The sequence below is a fragment of the Triturus cristatus genome, chromosome 4_1, assembly GCF_964204655.1.
Source record: "Triturus cristatus chromosome 4_1, aTriCri1.1, whole genome shotgun sequence".
NCBI classification, from domain to species: Eukaryota; Metazoa; Chordata; class Amphibia; order Caudata; family Salamandridae; genus Triturus; species Triturus cristatus.
Window position 1 is genome coordinate 1208326272 of NC_140585.1, and position 19164 is coordinate 1208345435.

At 46.6% G+C, this 19164-nt stretch overlaps 1 protein-coding gene across 2 annotated transcripts in view; it reads left to right on the forward strand.

The window, feature by feature from the left end:
* Positions 1 to 19164, forward strand: part of ATF1 (activating transcription factor 1) — a 209544-nt gene that overhangs the window by 75734 nt on the left and 114646 nt on the right. For both annotated transcript variants that reach the window (XM_085654542.1, XM_085654543.1), the window contains exons 3-5: positions 5231 to 5331; positions 6250 to 6374; positions 9605 to 9787. In XM_085654542.1, the coding sequence (XP_085510668.1) occupies positions 5231 to 5331; positions 6250 to 6374; positions 9605 to 9787 (409 nt within the window). The remainder of the gene's footprint in view (positions 1 to 5230; positions 5332 to 6249; positions 6375 to 9604; positions 9788 to 19164) is intronic.

Here is a 19164-nt window from a genome sequence, read left to right on the forward strand (position 1 = left end):
ACCCACAGCCTAGCTGTTCTCTCTCGAAATTAACACACATGTACATTAGGTGCATCCACTAATTGGAACTGGGCCGCCTTGTCAGTCCCTGTCTCAGCATACCACAGGTATCCAGGGCATCGGTGTACCCAGGGCCTACCAGGGGCTGAAGCATGTATTATGCCACCCCCGGAATGGCCGCCCAAATCTGACACAACTGGCTGCACGACAGCTGGGGCCACGTGGTGTAATCACCCGTTGCTGTAGGTGTAGTATTCCTACACCTAAACCCTAAAATGGACACATGGATTCCTATCAGTCACTCCTATAGCAGGCCTTAACAATCCTGAAGGCAGAGTGCAGGGAATCATGTGGGACGGTGCTCTGGCGCGAGCTGAGCCCGTCGACGGCTTGCGGAACCAAGTCCTAATAGCCGTTCCATGGTGACGCGGGCCAACTACTTTTAATGCATTATAATCCTTGCGGTTATTTGCTAACTTTGGCATCGCATCACCTATACATGTCGAGTAAGGTGTCATACGAATGGGAATACGAACCCCTCGCCAGTCCTGGTGACGGGGTTAGCATTCCCCCCTTTTAGAGGGACACGACATGGAAGTAACCTTGAACCCCGGTTAAAGTTGACTCAAGCCTCAGCATCACAAAATGGATGCTGCCACCAGACACAAGTCTGACCTCCTGCTGCTGGGAGACCTTCCAGCGAAGGGAGCTTGGACAAAGGGTTTCCTGTCGAGGGCGGTGTTAGCACCATCCCAGACAGGGTTTGTGTATCCCAGGTAGGCAGGGCTGAAAGGAAGGTGATTGCCAGTGGCACCCCGGTGCTCACTGTGCATAGCCCGGCTCAAACCAGTTTCGGGGGCACACCAGCCCCTGAGCTGGCGCGAAGCCGGACAAAGGATAGGGGTGTAACCACCCCCCTCCTGGCTCCACCCATAGGTAGAACCTAGTCACGGGCCAGCCCCTTTTTCTTAGAATAAAGGTAGGAGCGAGTCCCCTTCCCAAATTGGATAATCAGATAATCGGATAACTCCGAATCACGAACTACTTTCCACGAAAGGAACTCTTGACTATTTCTCCCTTGTGGCTAAGGAGTAGCCACCCTGCACCAGCAGGCACCATCTAAGCGCTTGCGGTTTGCTGTAAGTCTCTCCTACGGATCAAGACTGCCCAGCTCGACGAGACCCGAGTTCCCTGCCATCTCTGACCTTTTACCTCCCTCATCAGCTCAGCTGAGAGTCGTAGGTGTGACGAGACCTGCGGGACCGGCTATCTTCAGAACCTGCACGACGCTTATCTAGCACGCCCACCGAGGGACCCTCGAGTGAGTGCACCTAGGGTTTGAGAAGCCCTAACCCTGAGCAGCTCCAGCATCGAAGTCTGCCCCCCCCAGCATCCCCGAGATCTGCGTGGGGGCCCTTCCGCTCCTTGTTGTTCACCGCGTTGTTCGACCACTTGCCGACCGGCTTGTGGCCCTCTTCACGACGCACCACGCTTGTTTCATCACTAGTCTGGGTGCTCCAGACTGGCTCTTGCTCCCCTTCAACGGAGGAGTACCACGGACCCTCCTGGTCCACTCCCGACGCCATCTTGACTCCCCCGCTTGGGTGGCCACTGCCAAGATCCGCTGCCCCTTCCTGGGCCCAGCATCATCGACAGCAGACACCTTCGTGGGACAGCTCGCCCTCCATCCTGGTCGCCGCCGCGCCTCCTGGTCCGAGGAACAGCCGAGTCCGACGTCACCCACTCACCTGGTCGAGGTGACTTCAGCCGGTACCCTCCTGGTACCCACCCGATCGCTGGCTAGCGGTTGAGAACTGAGTCCCCTCTGCTTTCAGGTTTTCCTTCACCACCGATCCAGGCTTGGATCGCTCTGAACATCGTCACTGGTCGCCTGCCAGCAACTTCTTCTTTCAGGCTCCTGAGACTACACGAGGACTCCCGACATCTTGCCGAACTTCACGCAGCCGCAGCCTCCGGGCTAGGTAACTCGAGCATCTCGGTGCTCCATCGCAGGTTCGCTCTACAAGTGTCCAGTTCCTTTTTCGTTTAGTCCCACTGATCGGATCACTCCGGAATCAGTATCTCCAGACTCTAACCATTCGTATTTCACTGTTAGTGTAGATGGTTTCTCGTGCCCCTCGGGCATTTGTGTAAATTGTGCAACTGAAGTATTTTCCTAAGAGTTTTGTAGTGTGCTTAGCTCCCTGACTCATAAAGAGCCAGGGTAGTCTTGTTATAAATAAATATCCTTTTATTTTCATAACAACTTGTGTGGTGTCCTTTCACTTGGTGTTCAAGGGGTATATGTGATGGTAAACAGCTGGCTTAACACGCCCTCTAGAGTTTAGCCTAAAGACTGCTCGTATCCACGCTACTAGGATAGCTGGTCTAAAAGGTTGACTTACAACCAATCATCGATAAGGGTCGTTTGGAATGATACACAGTGATCACTAGAATAGTGAGCACTACATATCAGGCCAACTTCTCACACCTCCCTTCTTATTGTTGCCTTTCTCGCTCGCCGACAAACACACAGGAGCCTCGGAGACTCTCACATCCGCCATTTTGCGTCGTCCACGCGTCGGCATTTACCGGCAAAAACCCAGCATGTCGGGCATAATATATATCCACCCTTCTCCAGTCCTTTATCCAGTCCTACTCACACTTTGATGTGGTAACAATGTGGCCCCCTCCGTTCCTTCGAGGAGGCAGCAACAGCGCCAGCCCGGGGTCCAGCAGGATCATACGGCTGCACGTACTGCTCGTGGCCGTTCTCCAGGGCACTCGCTCAAACCTTGCCGTCGGATCCACTTAGAAGTCTCAAATTCACCCCTGAGGTAGACCTTAACCTCCGATCGCCAAAATCTTCATTATTAGCATTCACGGATTAGTTTGTGACTCCCAAATTACTCCGTGTTTCATTGCCACTGGAGGAGCAATGCGCTATGCCGCCATTTTCTCCGGTGTCCAAACCACGCCCCTCAGAGCAGCCCCTGTTTTAATGTATTATACTAAAATGTATGCTATGCTAGCAGATACTTTTGACAAAATACCATTATTTTTAGTGCAGCTGCTAGATATGTAGCACCGTTATTGGCCGAGATCAACAAGCCACAAAAACAGATGGCCCCAGAAATCTGTGCGCACACAGCAGCCACAGGTTCAAGTTAAAGCAGGGCTGACTGTAAGTTTCATCCTTCCTATAACTTGAGAAGAGAGGCAGCATGTGCTAGGAGAGTGCGCTTGTTTATATGGTGTGTGGGGAGAGCAGCCCCTGTTTTAATGTATTATGCAAAAATACATGCTAGCAGATACTTTTAACAAAGTATGATTTGTTTTTAAGTACAGCTGCTAGATATGTAGCACATTAATTGGCAGAGATCAAAAAGCCACAAAGTTGTTTAAAAGGAACCGGTTGACAAGGGAGGGCGAGACAGATGGCCCCTGCGCGCCACTGCTCGCTCACGCAAGGTGGATGCCACCACAAGCACGAGTGCTTGAAAAGTGCAGCCCGATTTCTAAAGGTCATCTCCTAGGGCAGCGCATTCGCGCTGCTCTAGGCTCGACCTGAAAAGGAGCGCAGGGAGTGTAGGTTTAATGAATTTCTCTGCTTTGTAACTCTTTTCTCTCTTTCTTTTTTTTTTTTAATTCTAACTAGATACCTTGTTTGTGCAGTATGTTTAAAATTCCCCTCTTTTGGAATGCTTTGCCGTTTAGTCAAGGTTAATGGGTGTATTTTAGCAGACATAAGAGTGTTTGTGTTTATTTTGTCTTTCCATCCGTCCTTGATTCTTTATCCAAGCGCTTTTTGTAACTTGCCTCAGTAGTATGTGCCCCCCCCCAATGTATTGGAGGCACTTACTTTAAGTGATACTGAGGTTTAATGTGACTTTTTAGGTTGAATGCAAGTTGTTTCTGTGCTTATTGTGTTTGTTTCCCTTGTTTCTGCAAACATTTGAGGAGCCAATCAGTCATCGAGTTCTTTCCCTGGTATCTGCAGACACCTTTGTGTTTGGCATACAGCTTCTTCTGTTGTGCTGACACTGGCCCAAAGATTAATCCCGCAGCCTCCCTGTCTTGCTGGAGTAGCTACGCGGCCCTGAGCGAGCCGTGGAATGCTCCCAGACTCACTCGCTCACTCACTTGTGTTCATGGAAAATCGGGCACCCAGAGGAGATCTTGAAAAATTATTTGATTACTTTTTGTCTTGCCAGATGCTGATCTGTCTTTGTCAATTTTGTGCCATGTTATGCCCTTCTCTTACGAAAAGATTTGGGGCCTGAGTATGGCCTCTTGACAGGCCCATTGAGACTGCTGTCATGTTCCTCCCAATCTTCCATCCTAACACCTTCGCAGTTGATGATTATGGTGGCAGATGTAGAACATACAAAGTTTTGTCTCCATTCACATCAGCCATGTCATTTATCGAAGTTGAATTTCCAGCAATAATATAGTACATTAACAATACATCTTCTCATTTGTACACACCATCCTTGGTATTTACTGTACAAAGTCTAAATAGAACATAATAGAAATGTAGAAAGCCCACTCACACTCTTTCAATTGTACTCAGAATATCAAATAGTTTTTGCTTGTAATGATCCACACTGAACAATCCCTAAAATAACACTGGCTAAAATAAAAATATATCTCTTAAAAATGTTTTGGCAATTCCTATGAAGTAAATATTATTAATGATAACTCGTGTACTAGCCAACTATGTCCTCTTGTGCCAACCATCTATGGTGTGACATCACAAAGCATTTGAACTTTGGTCTTGTAGTCATTATGAGGTCTTCAGAAGCCTTTAGTGGAAACATGACCTTACAGGAAGGCTGTAGATCTCTTTTATTGGTAATTTGTTTCATCCTACTTTGCTTTCAAATGTTTATAACTTTATGATTTGTTTAATTCCAATCTGAATGTATGCAATAGTATGTGGGTAAGAAGTAACTTTTAGATTTTTTGTTTCTTGCAGAATAGGCCTGCCTTCTAGTCCCAGTGGGTTATGATTTTTACATGTGGTTGAAATTTAAAATGAATGATACGGTCAAATTGTCAAGTTCTTCCAGTAATTCTAGTCGACAGTAGATGGAGCTACATATTTGACTGATAATGTTTTCTAATGCTGTATCTTGAATTTTTTTTATTTTCACCTTTGTTGAACTGCTTTATTCTTCCTAACATGTCATTGATGGTTTAGAAAATGAAAATTGGATATGCTTTTCAGGTTGCCTCTTTATCAGAGACTGAAGATTCTCAAGATTCGTCCGACAGTCTAGACTCCTCAAAGAAGGCCCGCGGAATCTTAGCTCGTCGTCCATCATACAAGTGAGAAAACTTTGAGAGGACATTTTGGAAATATCAGTAGATGAAGTTAAAACTGTAAAAGACTGAGGTGTGTGATTCACACCACCAGAAAACACAATTGTATAGATTTGTTTTCTCTAGCTTTTGGACATTTATAAGTGTGCTTGTCTCACTAACAATTGGGAACATAGAAACTCTGATTTGTGTTGTGCTAATTTTACTTAGTTGATTTACATGTTGCAAAATGCAGGGGATATTAGAAAACGAGTTCAGCAGAAGGATCTAACCCATTGGGCTTCAGTTTATTGTTGAGTGACTTTTTCAGTGTTGCATACTAATAAACAAAGCAAAGCTTCTTAATCTTACACTTTAGTTTAACAGCACTCCAAGACGCAGTCAATGTCATTGTTCTAGCAGTGTGGATTGTAGATACAAGCAAATTATGTTGTGCAATGCCGATCTAAAATGGAATATAGAGGACTATTGCATCAGAAATGAAAATCTTTTTTTGCTGAGCTCCTCTCAACACTTCCCACCTGTTGTTGCCTTTCCTTTTTTCTGAGTGTGCTCGTTTCAACCCTATTGATGCCTTGCAGCGATGAAAAACCCTTTTAATAGCAGGTACATATTTGCCTCTGTGGCCACTAGAAAATCTATCATGGTCATTCCACTTTACAACACTTGACCTTTTCTTTTTAGCACTGTGGTATGGAAACTAATAGAAGTACTTGAAAATATTTTGTTAATATGACATAGCATGTGAAATAAATGAGCCAGCAACCCCACACTTTATTAAGCATACAAAGTAAACTCTGTACTCCCAGTAGGTAAAGACTCATAGCCCTTAAGTCCTTTTGAAGCATCTACATTTTATAGCGGCTTATGAGCTGTTGTGACAAAATACTTTCCTTTAAAAGTGAACCAGAGTTTCTTTTGTAGGAAAATCTTGAACGATCTTTCTGCTGAAGACCAGCGTGAAGACGACGAAGAAAGCGCTGACTCTTCTGCTGTTTCTTCTATGTCTGGTCCCACATCCATTTACCAGACCAGCACAGGACAGTACAGTATGTGTTCTAGTTATCTACCTTATACCTACACTGTACATACAATTTAGTACATGTATAGTTTTTGTTTTTCTTTAACTTGTGTAAAACGGAGACCAGGATAATTCGAACTGAGTCCAGGTTTATAACATCTGAATGCCCAGATCAGTTTTGGCCCTGTCTCTGAGAGTTCTGGCCAGCTGCATAACGATTCAAACTGAAAGCTTTTAAGGATACTAAGGAGATTAGTTGGCTATGTAGAAGATTGCGCACACATCTGCTTTCACCATATATTCCTCCATGGCTTGTGCATTAGAACACAGAGATTGCGAAACACAGAATGCGTTGTGTTTTATTTACAATTAATGTTAACTTGCTAACTATCTTTGGGTTATGATGTATTTTCAAGAAAGTATTGTTGCACGGTCTCTAGCTGTAGTGCAGAAGTAATAATTAGGACTATCCGTATCTTCATATTAAATCACAAATTACGTTGTTTCTTTGTTAGGCACTGTAGAGAAGCTGTTGGGAGAATACCTTTTATTTTTCCCAACAATTTATCTGAAATAAGTATTTGTAAAGTGTCTACATAGCTTTTATTTTTTTTAAATGCCATAATTTCTAAATAGTTTTGCTCCTTGTCATTGATAAATGTGTATAATTCTGTGATGTTCTTCAGAACTTGCTGCCAATATTTTGTGTTTTATAATAAGTTTAAATACACCAATGCAACTCACTTCTGTATTGCAGTTTATCATAGGGAAGCTTTTTGACAGCAGTCGGATCTAATGCATTACATGATTCAAAGACTGCATTAGCGTATTTAAAGGTGGAAAGCAGGAATAATTGAAATAATGAATGCACAGTACAAGGGCAGATAGCATATTGCATGACTTTCTAGAAGACAGTTAAGTTCTAATGGAAACTGTAAAGGTGTTATTTACTGTTTCCCTTGTTTGGGTGTTGAATAAAGGATCTTTTGGCATGCCAAAAAGTGTGATTCATCAAGCTACTGTTCCAAGGAGCTCATGTGGTAGACAAAGTTGGAGAATGTCTGGATACTGAAAGCAAAATAAAGGCCCCTGTTGGCCTGATTTCTTGTCAGGATTTATACCGCAAAAACACACGTTGATGCAATATAGAGAATTAATTGCTTAAACGCCTTTTGTTTTAAAAGTCTGTTATATATTTGTTTTCAATCATATGCATTAAAAAATACAAGAAGAAGCACATAGGGTTCATTATATAAGAAAATCAAATTATATATTGTTGTCACCAATACCCTGTGAGTGAATGTGACATTCAGGTTAAGTTCCACCTTATGTAACATAGGTGTCTTCAATGTATAGTTTGTTGCATGATAAAATCTTGCGTTGCCAATATGGAAATCTCCCAATGAAATCTACTATTGATTGTGTCAATGCAGACATGATATGAGTTCAGTGTGATCAATACTAGGGTAAGTCTCCTGGTCTTTTTCTGATGGTTGACTGTTGTGTAAGGTCTGCCCAGTGCAATCATTCACCTCAAATGTGCAGCGATTGGATGGACGGCCACATTTGATGTGATGTGCTGACTCACAATACTTTGCTTACCGTGCAAAACTGAAATGGCACCTTTATCTCAGTGTATAGATTCTATAGGCTTCTTTTGCCTAGAAATTCTTCCGGGCCTTTTTCCAATTTAAACTTTTATCTCTTCCCTTGCAGTGCCAAAGCAGGCACACATTTAGTTTTTAAGCTGTGCAGTCTGCTTTTTTAAAACGGTAGTTTCAGCAGCTTAAGAGAAGGATGAAGTGTTTACATAACCTCTCCTACTGAAGCATCCACTCAGGCATCTCCAGTATCATGTTAGTGATACTGGGTCTAAGGAAGGAGCCGGACTGAACATCTGGATCCGAGGGTTTGGTCAAGGCCCTATCTACCCTCTGCGGTAAGCCTTGACAAGCCCAGGATGCTTCAGACTTGTTCAGATGAGTTTCAGAGAAGATAGATCATTTGATATCCAACGACACCACTTCTTGCAAATTAGTGGTTGACCTGTAAGGAGTACTTGGAAAAGTGTGCATTCGATTGTTACCTCTTCTGAATAGGGTAGAGGAGGCTCCTGAACATGGTAGGCAACCTTCTTATAGTTAACAGTAAGCTTTACTAGTTTAGTGATCTCACCAGGTATAACAATTTAGTGAACTCACCAGGTACAAAATATCCCTTCCACTGGTGCAACACCTTTTGACCCAGGGCGAATTCCAGGATCTCTGTGAGTACAAGAGCTGTTTCTTCAGAGACCGTGGATGAATTGCAGTGCTGGAAGCAAAATAATTTACCAGACTTAAGACAAAGGTCATAATGGTTAGCTGCTTGAGGACTACTTGCCAGAAACTCATAAATGTTATAGGCCTTCCAGGAAGGGTTGGCCATAAAAAATGATGATCCACATCTCCCAAGTATGTTTGAGTACTGAGCAGCCTCTCCTTATGCCCTACCAAATAAATGGAAAATGGAGGTACTGGTTGTTGTGCTTAGGGATGCATAAGGGAGAGGAACTTGAGCTTAGAGGTAAGTATGTGAAAGGATATCTCCAAATTCAAAGACCACATTCTTCTTGAAGTATTATTATGATCTTGCTGGCACAGCTGACCATTCCGAACCACTTGAAAAGGGTGAGACCAGGAATCCATTTCATGTGCATTAGTATTTTTTTTTTTTTAAAGTCTAACCACTTTACGCTAATCTATGCCACCCCACTGTATGCCACTCCACGCCACTGTACTGTACGCCACTGTATCGCTTTAAACCAATCTACTCTATGCCATTCCACTCTGCGCCACTCATTTCTGTGGCAGTCTACGCTACAACCCTACACTCCACTCTCCTCTATGCCAAGCCACTAACCTTTAGCCATGCTCAACATCAGCCACACTACTGTACAATAAGGCTAAATGTCATTGACAAAGCCAATTGCTCTCACATAGATGTAAACTATTGGTTTTTCTAACTCTTGTGGTTTTTTTTAGTAAAATATGGATAGTATGCCACTTGTAGATATATTGGCCTACCTTTTTTTGCTCAATAATATGGATTTTTTTTTTGTTTTGTTTGGTTCAATGTACTTATTGTAGAATCAATTCTTGGCAGTGATGTTATAGTTATAGTTATAGTAAAACAAAATTCCTAAAAGTCGCTGTTTTATTGTCAGTCTAATTTTTGTTTTTAGTGACATTTAACTTTTTATTTCTTTTCCACTTATAGTTGCTATTGCCCCAAATGGAGCATTACAGTTTGCCAACCCTGGAGCAGATGGAATGCAGGGTTTGCAGGCATTAACAATGACAAACGCTGGTGGTAATCAAGGTGGAACAACAATACTTCAATATGCACAGACATCTGATGGGCAGCAGATACTCGTGCCAAGCAACCAAGTTGTGGTTCAGAGTGAGTATCTTCCATAACTGAGGAACATCCTTTTGTTTTAAAATGAAAGTAAATTTGGGAGGGTTTTTGTAGTACACTCTCTTAGCATTGTATAATAAAGACTATATGGGATCCTTATGTAAAGTCAAGTAAAAAAATATACCATTTTGGTGGTTAGCACTGCTCCATATCCACACACTAAGAAGTTAGCAGAAAAGAAAGCAGAGAGGATAAGAGACTACAAAAGCCTCTATAAAATAAACAATCCAATTGCTCAAAATTGAGGAGCAGGGCACATGGGTGAGCCTGCAAGTTTAACCGCGTACAAAAAAGCCAGACTCTCCTGCTCTGTCTTGCTTTGTGCCAGCATAGTTTTATGTATTTACTTGTGTTTTCTACATGGTCATTGCACTGCTGATCTTTATCACCAGGAAGGCAATACCACGTATCATTACCCAAAACGATTCACCTGCAATGAGACCAAACGTCAACGGATTCAAACCACTCTTTGGCAACCGCAATAGCAAGAGCAGAAACCTCAACAATGGCAGCAGTGTCATCGGAGAAGGTCTATGACAGAAAGAGGTTCTCAGCAGTAACCTTATGCCAGAGAGTCTCAGAATAGCTGTCCGTGACTTATTTTCTTCTCTGCCTCCAGTTGCTATACAGGGTGGGGGAAGGGAATTATCATAGATCCTCTTGAAGGATGGTGAAGCATAGCTAAAGACCGGAATGAACATTTTGCAAAATGGTTCTGCTCTACATTTTTGAGCGTGCCTTCCTGCCTTACCACAGAAGTAGACATGGAAGTTCCAGCTACAGTTCATAAAGAAAAAAACTCAAATTCTCCCCAAAAATTCGGGAACAGAATATATTCCTGCATCACAAAGATGAAAAGGTATCATTATTCAAGACATTTATTGCTTGAAAAGGAAGGGCCAAAAAAAGATTACAGATCAGTCTTAGATTTTAAAAATCAAAAGTCGACTAAAAAGGTAAAGGATCCAGATGTTGACTCTACATCAGATTTTCTCACTGTTAAAAGTAGGAAACTGGATTACTGGACTTGCAGGATGCATACTTCCACATGCTAATAGTGAGAACAATACAGGCTGTACCTGAGATTTGCAGTAGTACTACTACAGAGCCCGTTTGGGCTAAAATTAACATTTTCAAAGCGTATGGGAGTGGTCACCATACACTTAAGGGCTAAAAGGATTTTCATTAATCCCTACCTAGACCATTAGCTGATCAAAGGCAACAATTCTCAAAAATCATGCCAAGATTTTCAGATTACATTGTTTCTTCTGAACAACCTTTGCCTTCAGGTCAGTTTTCAAAAGTATTTCTTGTTTTAAAACTCTTAAAATGTGGGATCACTTCAGTGAACTTTCCTATGGTGCGAACTAGAATTTCAAGTAAGTAACTTTCCCTTTCACCATTATATTGTGTTTAATATTTCAAGAAAATGAATTTGGCCTAGGGTGCATCTATTGACTTGTACTGGTTTTTGATTTGTTTTTGTTTTTTATTTTAAAAGGTTTATGTAGATAAAGGTATAGGTTTTTAACTTTTGTTCAGCACATTGTCATCCTGTAAGGCACTAGCAGCCTTTTTTCTCTCTGCAGGTTTGGGAGTTATACCATTTTATTAGGCAGCTCTGAGGCAAGAGGTTGTCATTTTTATTTGAGTCTTATATCTGGGGGGCTGTTCCTGGCAAGTCGCAGACATGCAAAGGTTGGTAATTTAAAATTGAGAATAGAAATTCTATTTTTTTATTTGTAGGTGCTAGTTTATATCCCCACTGCACTTGATGCATCAAGCCCAAGATTATCTGGTGTAGCAATAAAGTTGAGGGATTGTTTTCTTTATGCTAATACCATAAATGTATGCAAACTGCTTTTTTACATTGGTTATGCTTTTTAAAGTCTGTAATCATTATGAGTATAGTTTTATCATTTGCATTTCATTATTTATCTGTGAGCACTGAGATTGTAAATTAATAAAATTAAAAATATATCCCTAGACATTTCATTTTGCGAATACTTGAGCACTTTGCTGTATACAAAATACCGACCTTTATAACCTCCAAGGCATGGTATTAGTTACAAAGACAGAACAGTACTAGCTACTTTTTAAGTAAAATATTATGTCCCTTTTTGTTGGTGTGTTATCAGTCTGAGCATCAGAAAGTGACACATCTATGTTGGTTAATGAAAGTGTTATGTTGAAGCCTTCAAGTAGTTTGAGCCAGGCCACCTAAGATAACTTGGTTAATTGGTCTAAGCAGCATCAGTTTCGTCTGACCAATACTGTGCGTGTTCCTACTGATCTGGAATCTTCATTTCACTGTGGCCCTTGTCCCAAAACTCCTTTTCCAGGGTGCTTAAGACTTTGGATTTTATTGATGCTACAAAAGAGTCTATGAAATGCATTTAAGAGGTAGTATATAGGCCTATTTCTTCCAGTTGTGTACCCGCCTTGTTATTCGCTTGTTGAAATCGGTCAGTGTCTCTTTAGGGTAGGCCAGTGTAAACTCCAGTGCAGCAGACCAGAGGAGGCATGTCCAAGGCGCTGCTAAATTCGACTTGTTGGTTTGTGTGAAGTAGTGCTATGACTTTGTGGAGGTGAGATAATTAGAGGGTGGTACTATGTTTACTTGAAAGGCCATGCCTAGTTAACAGATTAAATGTTTGTATTGAGATTGGCCCAAAAGAAAAATGCAAATGTCAGTTGGTAAATTTGGGTGTAGTACAGTTCAATCGGCATCCTCTTGTATATCTTGACAGCAAAAGTGAGAGCCATCACCCCTGAAGTACCAAAGTGAAGCATATGTGTAGCAGTAAGATGTCAGGTGCTCCATATCATATGCTGCAAAACGGTCAAGCAGGATCAATCATGATATTGACGTTTTTCATAGGTGATGAGCAGATCCTCTATGATGTTTTCTACTGCAGTTTTCATTCCTGTGACGGATTGGAATCCACTTTGTTGGACTTTAGAGAAATTTCATTTACTGTCAATAGTTGAGTTGTGCCATTTGTACTGATGTTATTGGTGTTAGAGGAGTTTGACATAGGCCAGTATTTGCTTTGTATCCTTTTTGGGACAGTATAAAATGAACAAGATTGCCATGGAGAGGAAATGCAATCTTCGGTTTGAAAACAAGAAGTCGATGTATTTATGTATTGCACTCTACGTCTGATTGGCCTTCATATGGATATGTGCATTGAGTGTGTAACAAATGTATCTGAAAGACACTATCAGTTATAGATTCTTTACCTCAAAATTACCCCCAGGCGTCAGACTTGGTCTGGAGAATTTTCCTTCAGCAGTACCCCAGTGCATCGGTAGGTGGCGTTGGTCGAATCAGTGTCTGTCGTCGGTGTTGTGGTCACCGGGATGACATCACGGTGCCTACTTAGACGCCGCCCCTGCACGCTGACGTGAATATTTTCTTTTTCCTTACCAACCTGGCGCAGGTCCAGAGAGAGCTTGCCCCTGAGTAATTTTTTGACTAAACTTTTTTTGACGAACGGCTTTTTTCGAATCTTCGACTCCTGGTGCTCGAGGGATGTCCCAATGTCAGACCTGATTCGAGCCTTGTGACTCCTGTCACAAGCTGATGTCCGTGACTGATCTGCACCTCGTGTGCCTGTGGTGCCTGGAGCGCGACCATGACCTGAAGTTGTGCTCCTACTGTTGTGCCATGAATCCGAAGTCTTTGCGGGAGCGGCCACAAAAGCTTTTGAAGGCCCGGCAGTCGGCTCTGCATCGCTCCCGGTCTCGCTCGAGGGGAAGATCTCGAGATCGGTCGCGAAGCAATCACACCTCGTCTTCACACTCCTCGGGTAAGTCGAAGCACAAGAAGGTGAAGAAGCACTGTTGCTCTTTGCTTTACCCCCGTCAGTCAGCTGATGCAATGCGGTACTCGGAGCATCGTCAGTCTAAGGCTCCGTCTCCGGCACCTGAGACAGGGGCAACTCCGAGCTCCCCCCCGCCCCCATTTTTGGGATCCTGGGTGTCCCCTGCCCAGCTTCGTACGTTCTACGAAGCTCTCCGTGTGTTTCGGCAGCCCCACTCTGCTGGTGCGCCTTCAGGCCCTGCGGAGCCAGTTGGGGGCTCTGGGCCTTCGATGCCGGCGGCTCCGGCGGGTCCCCATGGATCCAGGCCTGGATCCGATCGATGTCGGTTGACCTTACTCTACCATACCTGGTGCCTATACTGGCGACAACGCACCCGACGCCGGCCGTTCCCCTGGCCGATGCCGTCCCCATCCTAATCCTCGAGATGGACCCAGAGCCAGATCGACGTCGGCCGACATCGAATCCGACGCCGGACGGTACTTTTGTTCTATTGTTCATCCCAAGTGTTCCCTATCGCCCTGAGGGGGGTGATGAGGACTGGGAGGGCTCACTGGACCCTTTTACAGACCAGCTGGAAGAACCAGACTGGAGAGAGGAATTGGGTGACGTCAGTGGCCTGGATAGCTCCCCAGACTTTGGCATGCTTTCTCCTCCTACCGTGGCCACGGAGGAGGGAGCGCCCTATGCAGTGGTGGTGCGAAGGGCAGCAGAGGCTTCGGGCCTGGAGCTCCCTACTGTAGCAGTCAGAACTAACCTCTTGACAGAGGTGCTTTAGCTGGCAGCAACTTCCTCTGAACCCCTCTTGCCCTTCTATGAAGCCCTCACGGATGTCCTTCTGGGCACTTGGTCCAAGCCCAACACAGAGGCTCCTGTGGATTGGACGATTGCCCGCCCCCACAGCCCAGCTCCGGGCGATCCCATTTTCCTCACCCAACACCCTTCCTTCGAGAGCTTGGTGGTCCAAGCCTCTTCTACCAAGGGTGCCTTCCCTTCTTCGCCCCCGGATAGGGAATCCAAGAAGCTGGATCATCTTGGGAAGCGCAAGTTCTCTTCCTCCAGCTTGGCGCTGCGGTCTGTGAATACCGCATGTCTCTCAGGCCGCTATACCCATACAGTCTGGGATACAGTTGCGCAAGTGCTGCCTCAGTGCCCGGAGGAGGCCCGGGCCGTTCTCTCCCAGGCAGTGGCGGATGGGAGAGATGCAGCAAAATTCACAATCCGCTGTGGACTGGATACCACCGACTCTCTGGGCAGAACGATTGCCACGTCAGTAGCCCTTTGGCACTACACCTGGTTGAGGACGTCTGGTTTTTCGGTGGATGTTCAGTCAACCTTGCTGGACATGCTCTTTCCTGGCTGTCGTCTTTTTGGTGACAAGCCAGACTCGGTGCTGGAGCGCTTTAAGGATTCTCAGGCTACGGCCAGATCCTTGAGCCTCCCTGTGTCCTCCCATCCCCCACAGTCTGCCTTCCGCCCCTTTCCTGGCTAGGGAAGGGCCACCCCACCACGTCTGACCCAGTTCAGCCACCGGCCCACGCAAGCTGCATAGTCTCTGCGTGGCCGCGGACGTGGGACCCAGCGGGCAGGCCAGTCCACCCTTTCCCCCCTGCAGCAGCCTCCTAACTCTCCTAGTCTGACCTTTCAGGCACATCAGTGGCCAGTAGGTGGCAGGATTCGCCATCACCTCCCCCACTGGCAATCCATCACGTCAGACAGGTGGGTTTTGCAGATGGTCTGAAGGGGCTACTCTCTCCCCTTTGAGACTACCCCTCCCTCCATGCCACCGTCTTTCGATTGCATGTCAGAGGATCACTTGGCGCTTCTCCACCAGGAGGTGTCAGCTCTTTTGGTCAAGGGAGCCATTGAGAGGGTCACGGCACCAGAGTAGGTCTTGGTTGCTGTAGGAGAGTAGGGTCTGCTATCCTATGGTCACCCCAAATTTTTGCTTTTGCTTCACTGGTTTTATGACTTAGTGTGGCTGTGGGCCTGCTAATCAGACCCACAGCCCTGCTGTTCTCTCCCTAAATTAATGCCAATGCACACTAGGTGCATTACCAATTGGAACTGGTTCACCTTATAGACCCTGTAACAGTGTACCCCAGGTACCCAGGACATAGGTGTATCCAAGGCCTACCAGGGGCTGCAGCATGTATTATGCCACCCCTGGCCTGGCCTCACTATTTGACACAACTGGCCGATCCCTCAGCTGGGGTAAGTTGGTGTAATCACCTCTTACTTAGATATAGTATATCTATATCTAACCTATATGGACACATGGTAACCTCTCAGTCACTCATATGGCAGGCCTTAAAAAATCCTGGAGGCAGAGTGCTTGGTTTCATGTGAGATGGTGCTCTGGCATGAGCTGAGCCTGTCTGCAGCTTTCGGAACAACGTCCTTTAGCTGTTTCCATGATATTGGCATACCATATACTCTTAAGTGCATTATGGACCTCGCGGTCAAATGCTAACTCTGGTTTGGCTTTATCAAAACATGTCGAGTAAGGTGTCATACGATTTGGAATACTACCCCCTCGCCAATTCTGGCGACAGGGGTAGCATTTCACCCTTCTAGAGGGACACGACATGTACCTAACCTGAAACCCGGGTAAAGTTAAAAAGAGCCACAGCATCACAAAATGGATGCTGCCACCACAGACACAAGTCTGCCCTCCTGCTGCTGGGAGTCCTTCCAGCCTGGGAGGTTTGGACAAAGGGTTTCCTGTCAGGGGAGGTGCTTGCACCACCCCAGACAGGATTTTGTGTAGTGGGTTAGGGAGGGCTGAATGGATTGAGACATGCCTGGGGCACACAAGGTGTCCCTGTGCATATGCCAGTTCAAACCGGAGCTGGGGCTCTCCAGCCCCAGCCCTGGCGCGAAACTGAACAAAGGAGAGGGGGTGTAACCACCCCCCTTCCTGGTCCCACCCAGAGGAGGGACCTAGCAGGTAATCCAGCCCCTAGATTTGGAATAAAAGTAGGAGCTGTGTTTTGACTTACCTTATGTGCGCTCCCTTCAAGCCTCTTCACAACTGTCCTCTTAGGCTTCTCACTCTTAAGACTGCCTTTCTTGTTGCCATCACCTCTGCTCGTAGAGTGGGTGAGCTTCAGGCTTTTTCTTGTAAGCCCCATTCCTTCTCGGTCCATCCTGACAAAGTGGTGCTTCGAACGAGGCCCTCGTTCCTGCCTAAAGTTGTCACTCCTTTTCACATCGGCCAGTCTATTACTCGGCTCACCTTTTTTCCGCCTCCGCACCCTTCCAAGGAGGAGGAGAGACTCCACCGTCTGGACCCGAAACGTGCGCTGTCTTTCTACCATGACCGCACAAAAGATTTCCGGGTGGACGATTAACTCTTTATTGGCAATGTGGGTGTCAAGAAAGGTCGGGCGGTGCAAAAGTGTACCATCTCTTGATGGGTCCTCTTTTGTATAAAGATTTGTTACGCTTTCTCTAAAAAGAAATCTCCAATGGGGCTGCAAGCTCATTCCACTAGAGCTACGGTAGCAACTACTGCTTTGTCACGTGGAGTCCCAATCATTTACATCTGCCAGGCGGCTACGTGGGCTTCTATGCACACATTCACCAGACATTACTACCTGGATAGTCAAGTCTGGAGGGACGGCTACTTTGCCCGTTCTGTCCGACAAGGACTTTCTAGTGTGAACTTGGTTCACAGTCCCTCCTCCCTGATTGGTATTGCTGGGGTATCTATTCTAAGGAATAGATCAACAAGTTACTTACCTTCAGTAACGATGTATCTGTAAGAGACATATATCTGAAAGAAACACGTTAGTTAGATTCCTTACCTTAGAATATCCCCAGGCGTCAAGCTGGCTCCGGTGTCGGTAGGTGTCGTCTGCGGATCCGCGTCCGTCGTCGGCGTCGTGATCGCCGGGATGACGTCGTCGGAGTACTTAGATGCCGCCCTTGTGCGCTGACGTCAGTTCTTCTTTTATCCGCGCCAGCAAGCGCAGATCCGGGAAGAGCATACCCTTAGTCATTTTTTGACTAACTTTTTGGACATTTTGTCTATCTTTATCGAGTCGACTTCGACTCCTGGTGCTGGTAGGGATGCCTGGGTTCAAGCCGTGTGACGTCTGTCACCGACTGATGTCGGTTACCGACCCCCACCATTGGTGTCTCTACTGTCTTGGGGCCGACCACGATGACAAGTCATGCCCCAACTGCCAGGCCTTGACGTCAAAAGCTAGGCGGGAGCGGTCCCGCAAGCTCCTCGAGATCCGGCAGTCGGCTCCGTGCCGCTCGAGGTCCCGGTCGAGGAGGAAGTCGAGGGACCTGTCGCGGAGCCACAGTCATCACTGCTCGTCGGGATCCTAGTCCTCACACTCCGGTGAGTCGAGGCATGGCAAAAAGAAGTCGAAGAAGCGACATCGCTCTTCTGACTCCCCTCGCCGGTCGTGCGACTCGGCTGAGGGTTCGGGTGGCACCACCCGCGCGGCTCCGCTGGAGCCGTAGGAGTCGCATCTGGCCACACACCCTCCGGTCCCTGGGCTTCATGCGATTCCGGGCGAGATTCGAGACTTCCTTGTGGCCATGAGGACTCTCTTCCCGCCGTCTAGGCCTGCCGGCGTGCCTCCGGGCCCCGCAGGTCCGACTGGGGGTCCTAGCGAACCAGCGGCTTCGGCCCCGGCGCCGTCGTCGACTTCGGTCCTGACGCCGCAGGCCCCCGTGGGATCCAGGCCTGGATCCCGGTCGATGCCAGTTGACCTCACGATCCCTCCGCTGGCGCCGACCCCCATTGTGTCGCTCCTGGCGCCGGTCCGGGTCAGGCGTCGAAGCGGTGCCGCTCGGCGCCATCTCTGGCGTCGATGGGTGAGCCTTCCGCCTATGACCCGGTTCCGTCATTTCTGCCTGTTTACCAGGACACAGATGAAGGGGAGGACTGGGAGGGGTCTGAGGACCCTCTGGCACAGCAGTGCCAGTTAAGTCCGGACTGGGCAGATGAGCTGGGGGTGGCCAGTGGTCGAGACACTTCGCCTGGCACTGGTTTCATCTCTCCTCCTTCCGTGGCTACGGAGGAGGGTGCTATTTATGCTGTGGTGCTGCGCAAGGCGGCCAAGGCCTTGCGCCTGGAGCTGCCTGCAGCGGCCGTGAGGACTAACCTCCTCACTGAGGTGCTTCAACCGCCAGTAATCGCTTCGGAGCCTCTGCTGCAGTTTAATGAGGCCCTCACCGACGTTCTGATGGGCACTTGGTCCAAGCCCTCCACAGTCTCTCCTGTGGATTGGAACGTGGCCCGGCGCCACCCTGCTTTCTGTCCGTACACCCCACCCCTGAGAGTCTGGTTATCCAGGCCTCCACGTCCCAAACCGCCTTCCCGTCCGCATCTCCGGACCGAGAATCCAAAAGGATGGAACAGTTTGGCAAGAAACTGTTTTCCTCAGTCTTGGGTTGCGGTCCATTAATACCGCATGCCTTTTGGACCCTTACACCCACTCTCTGTGGGATACGGTGGCGGATGTGCTGCCCCAGTATCCAGAGGAGGCCAGGACAAGGCTCGCCCAGGCTCTT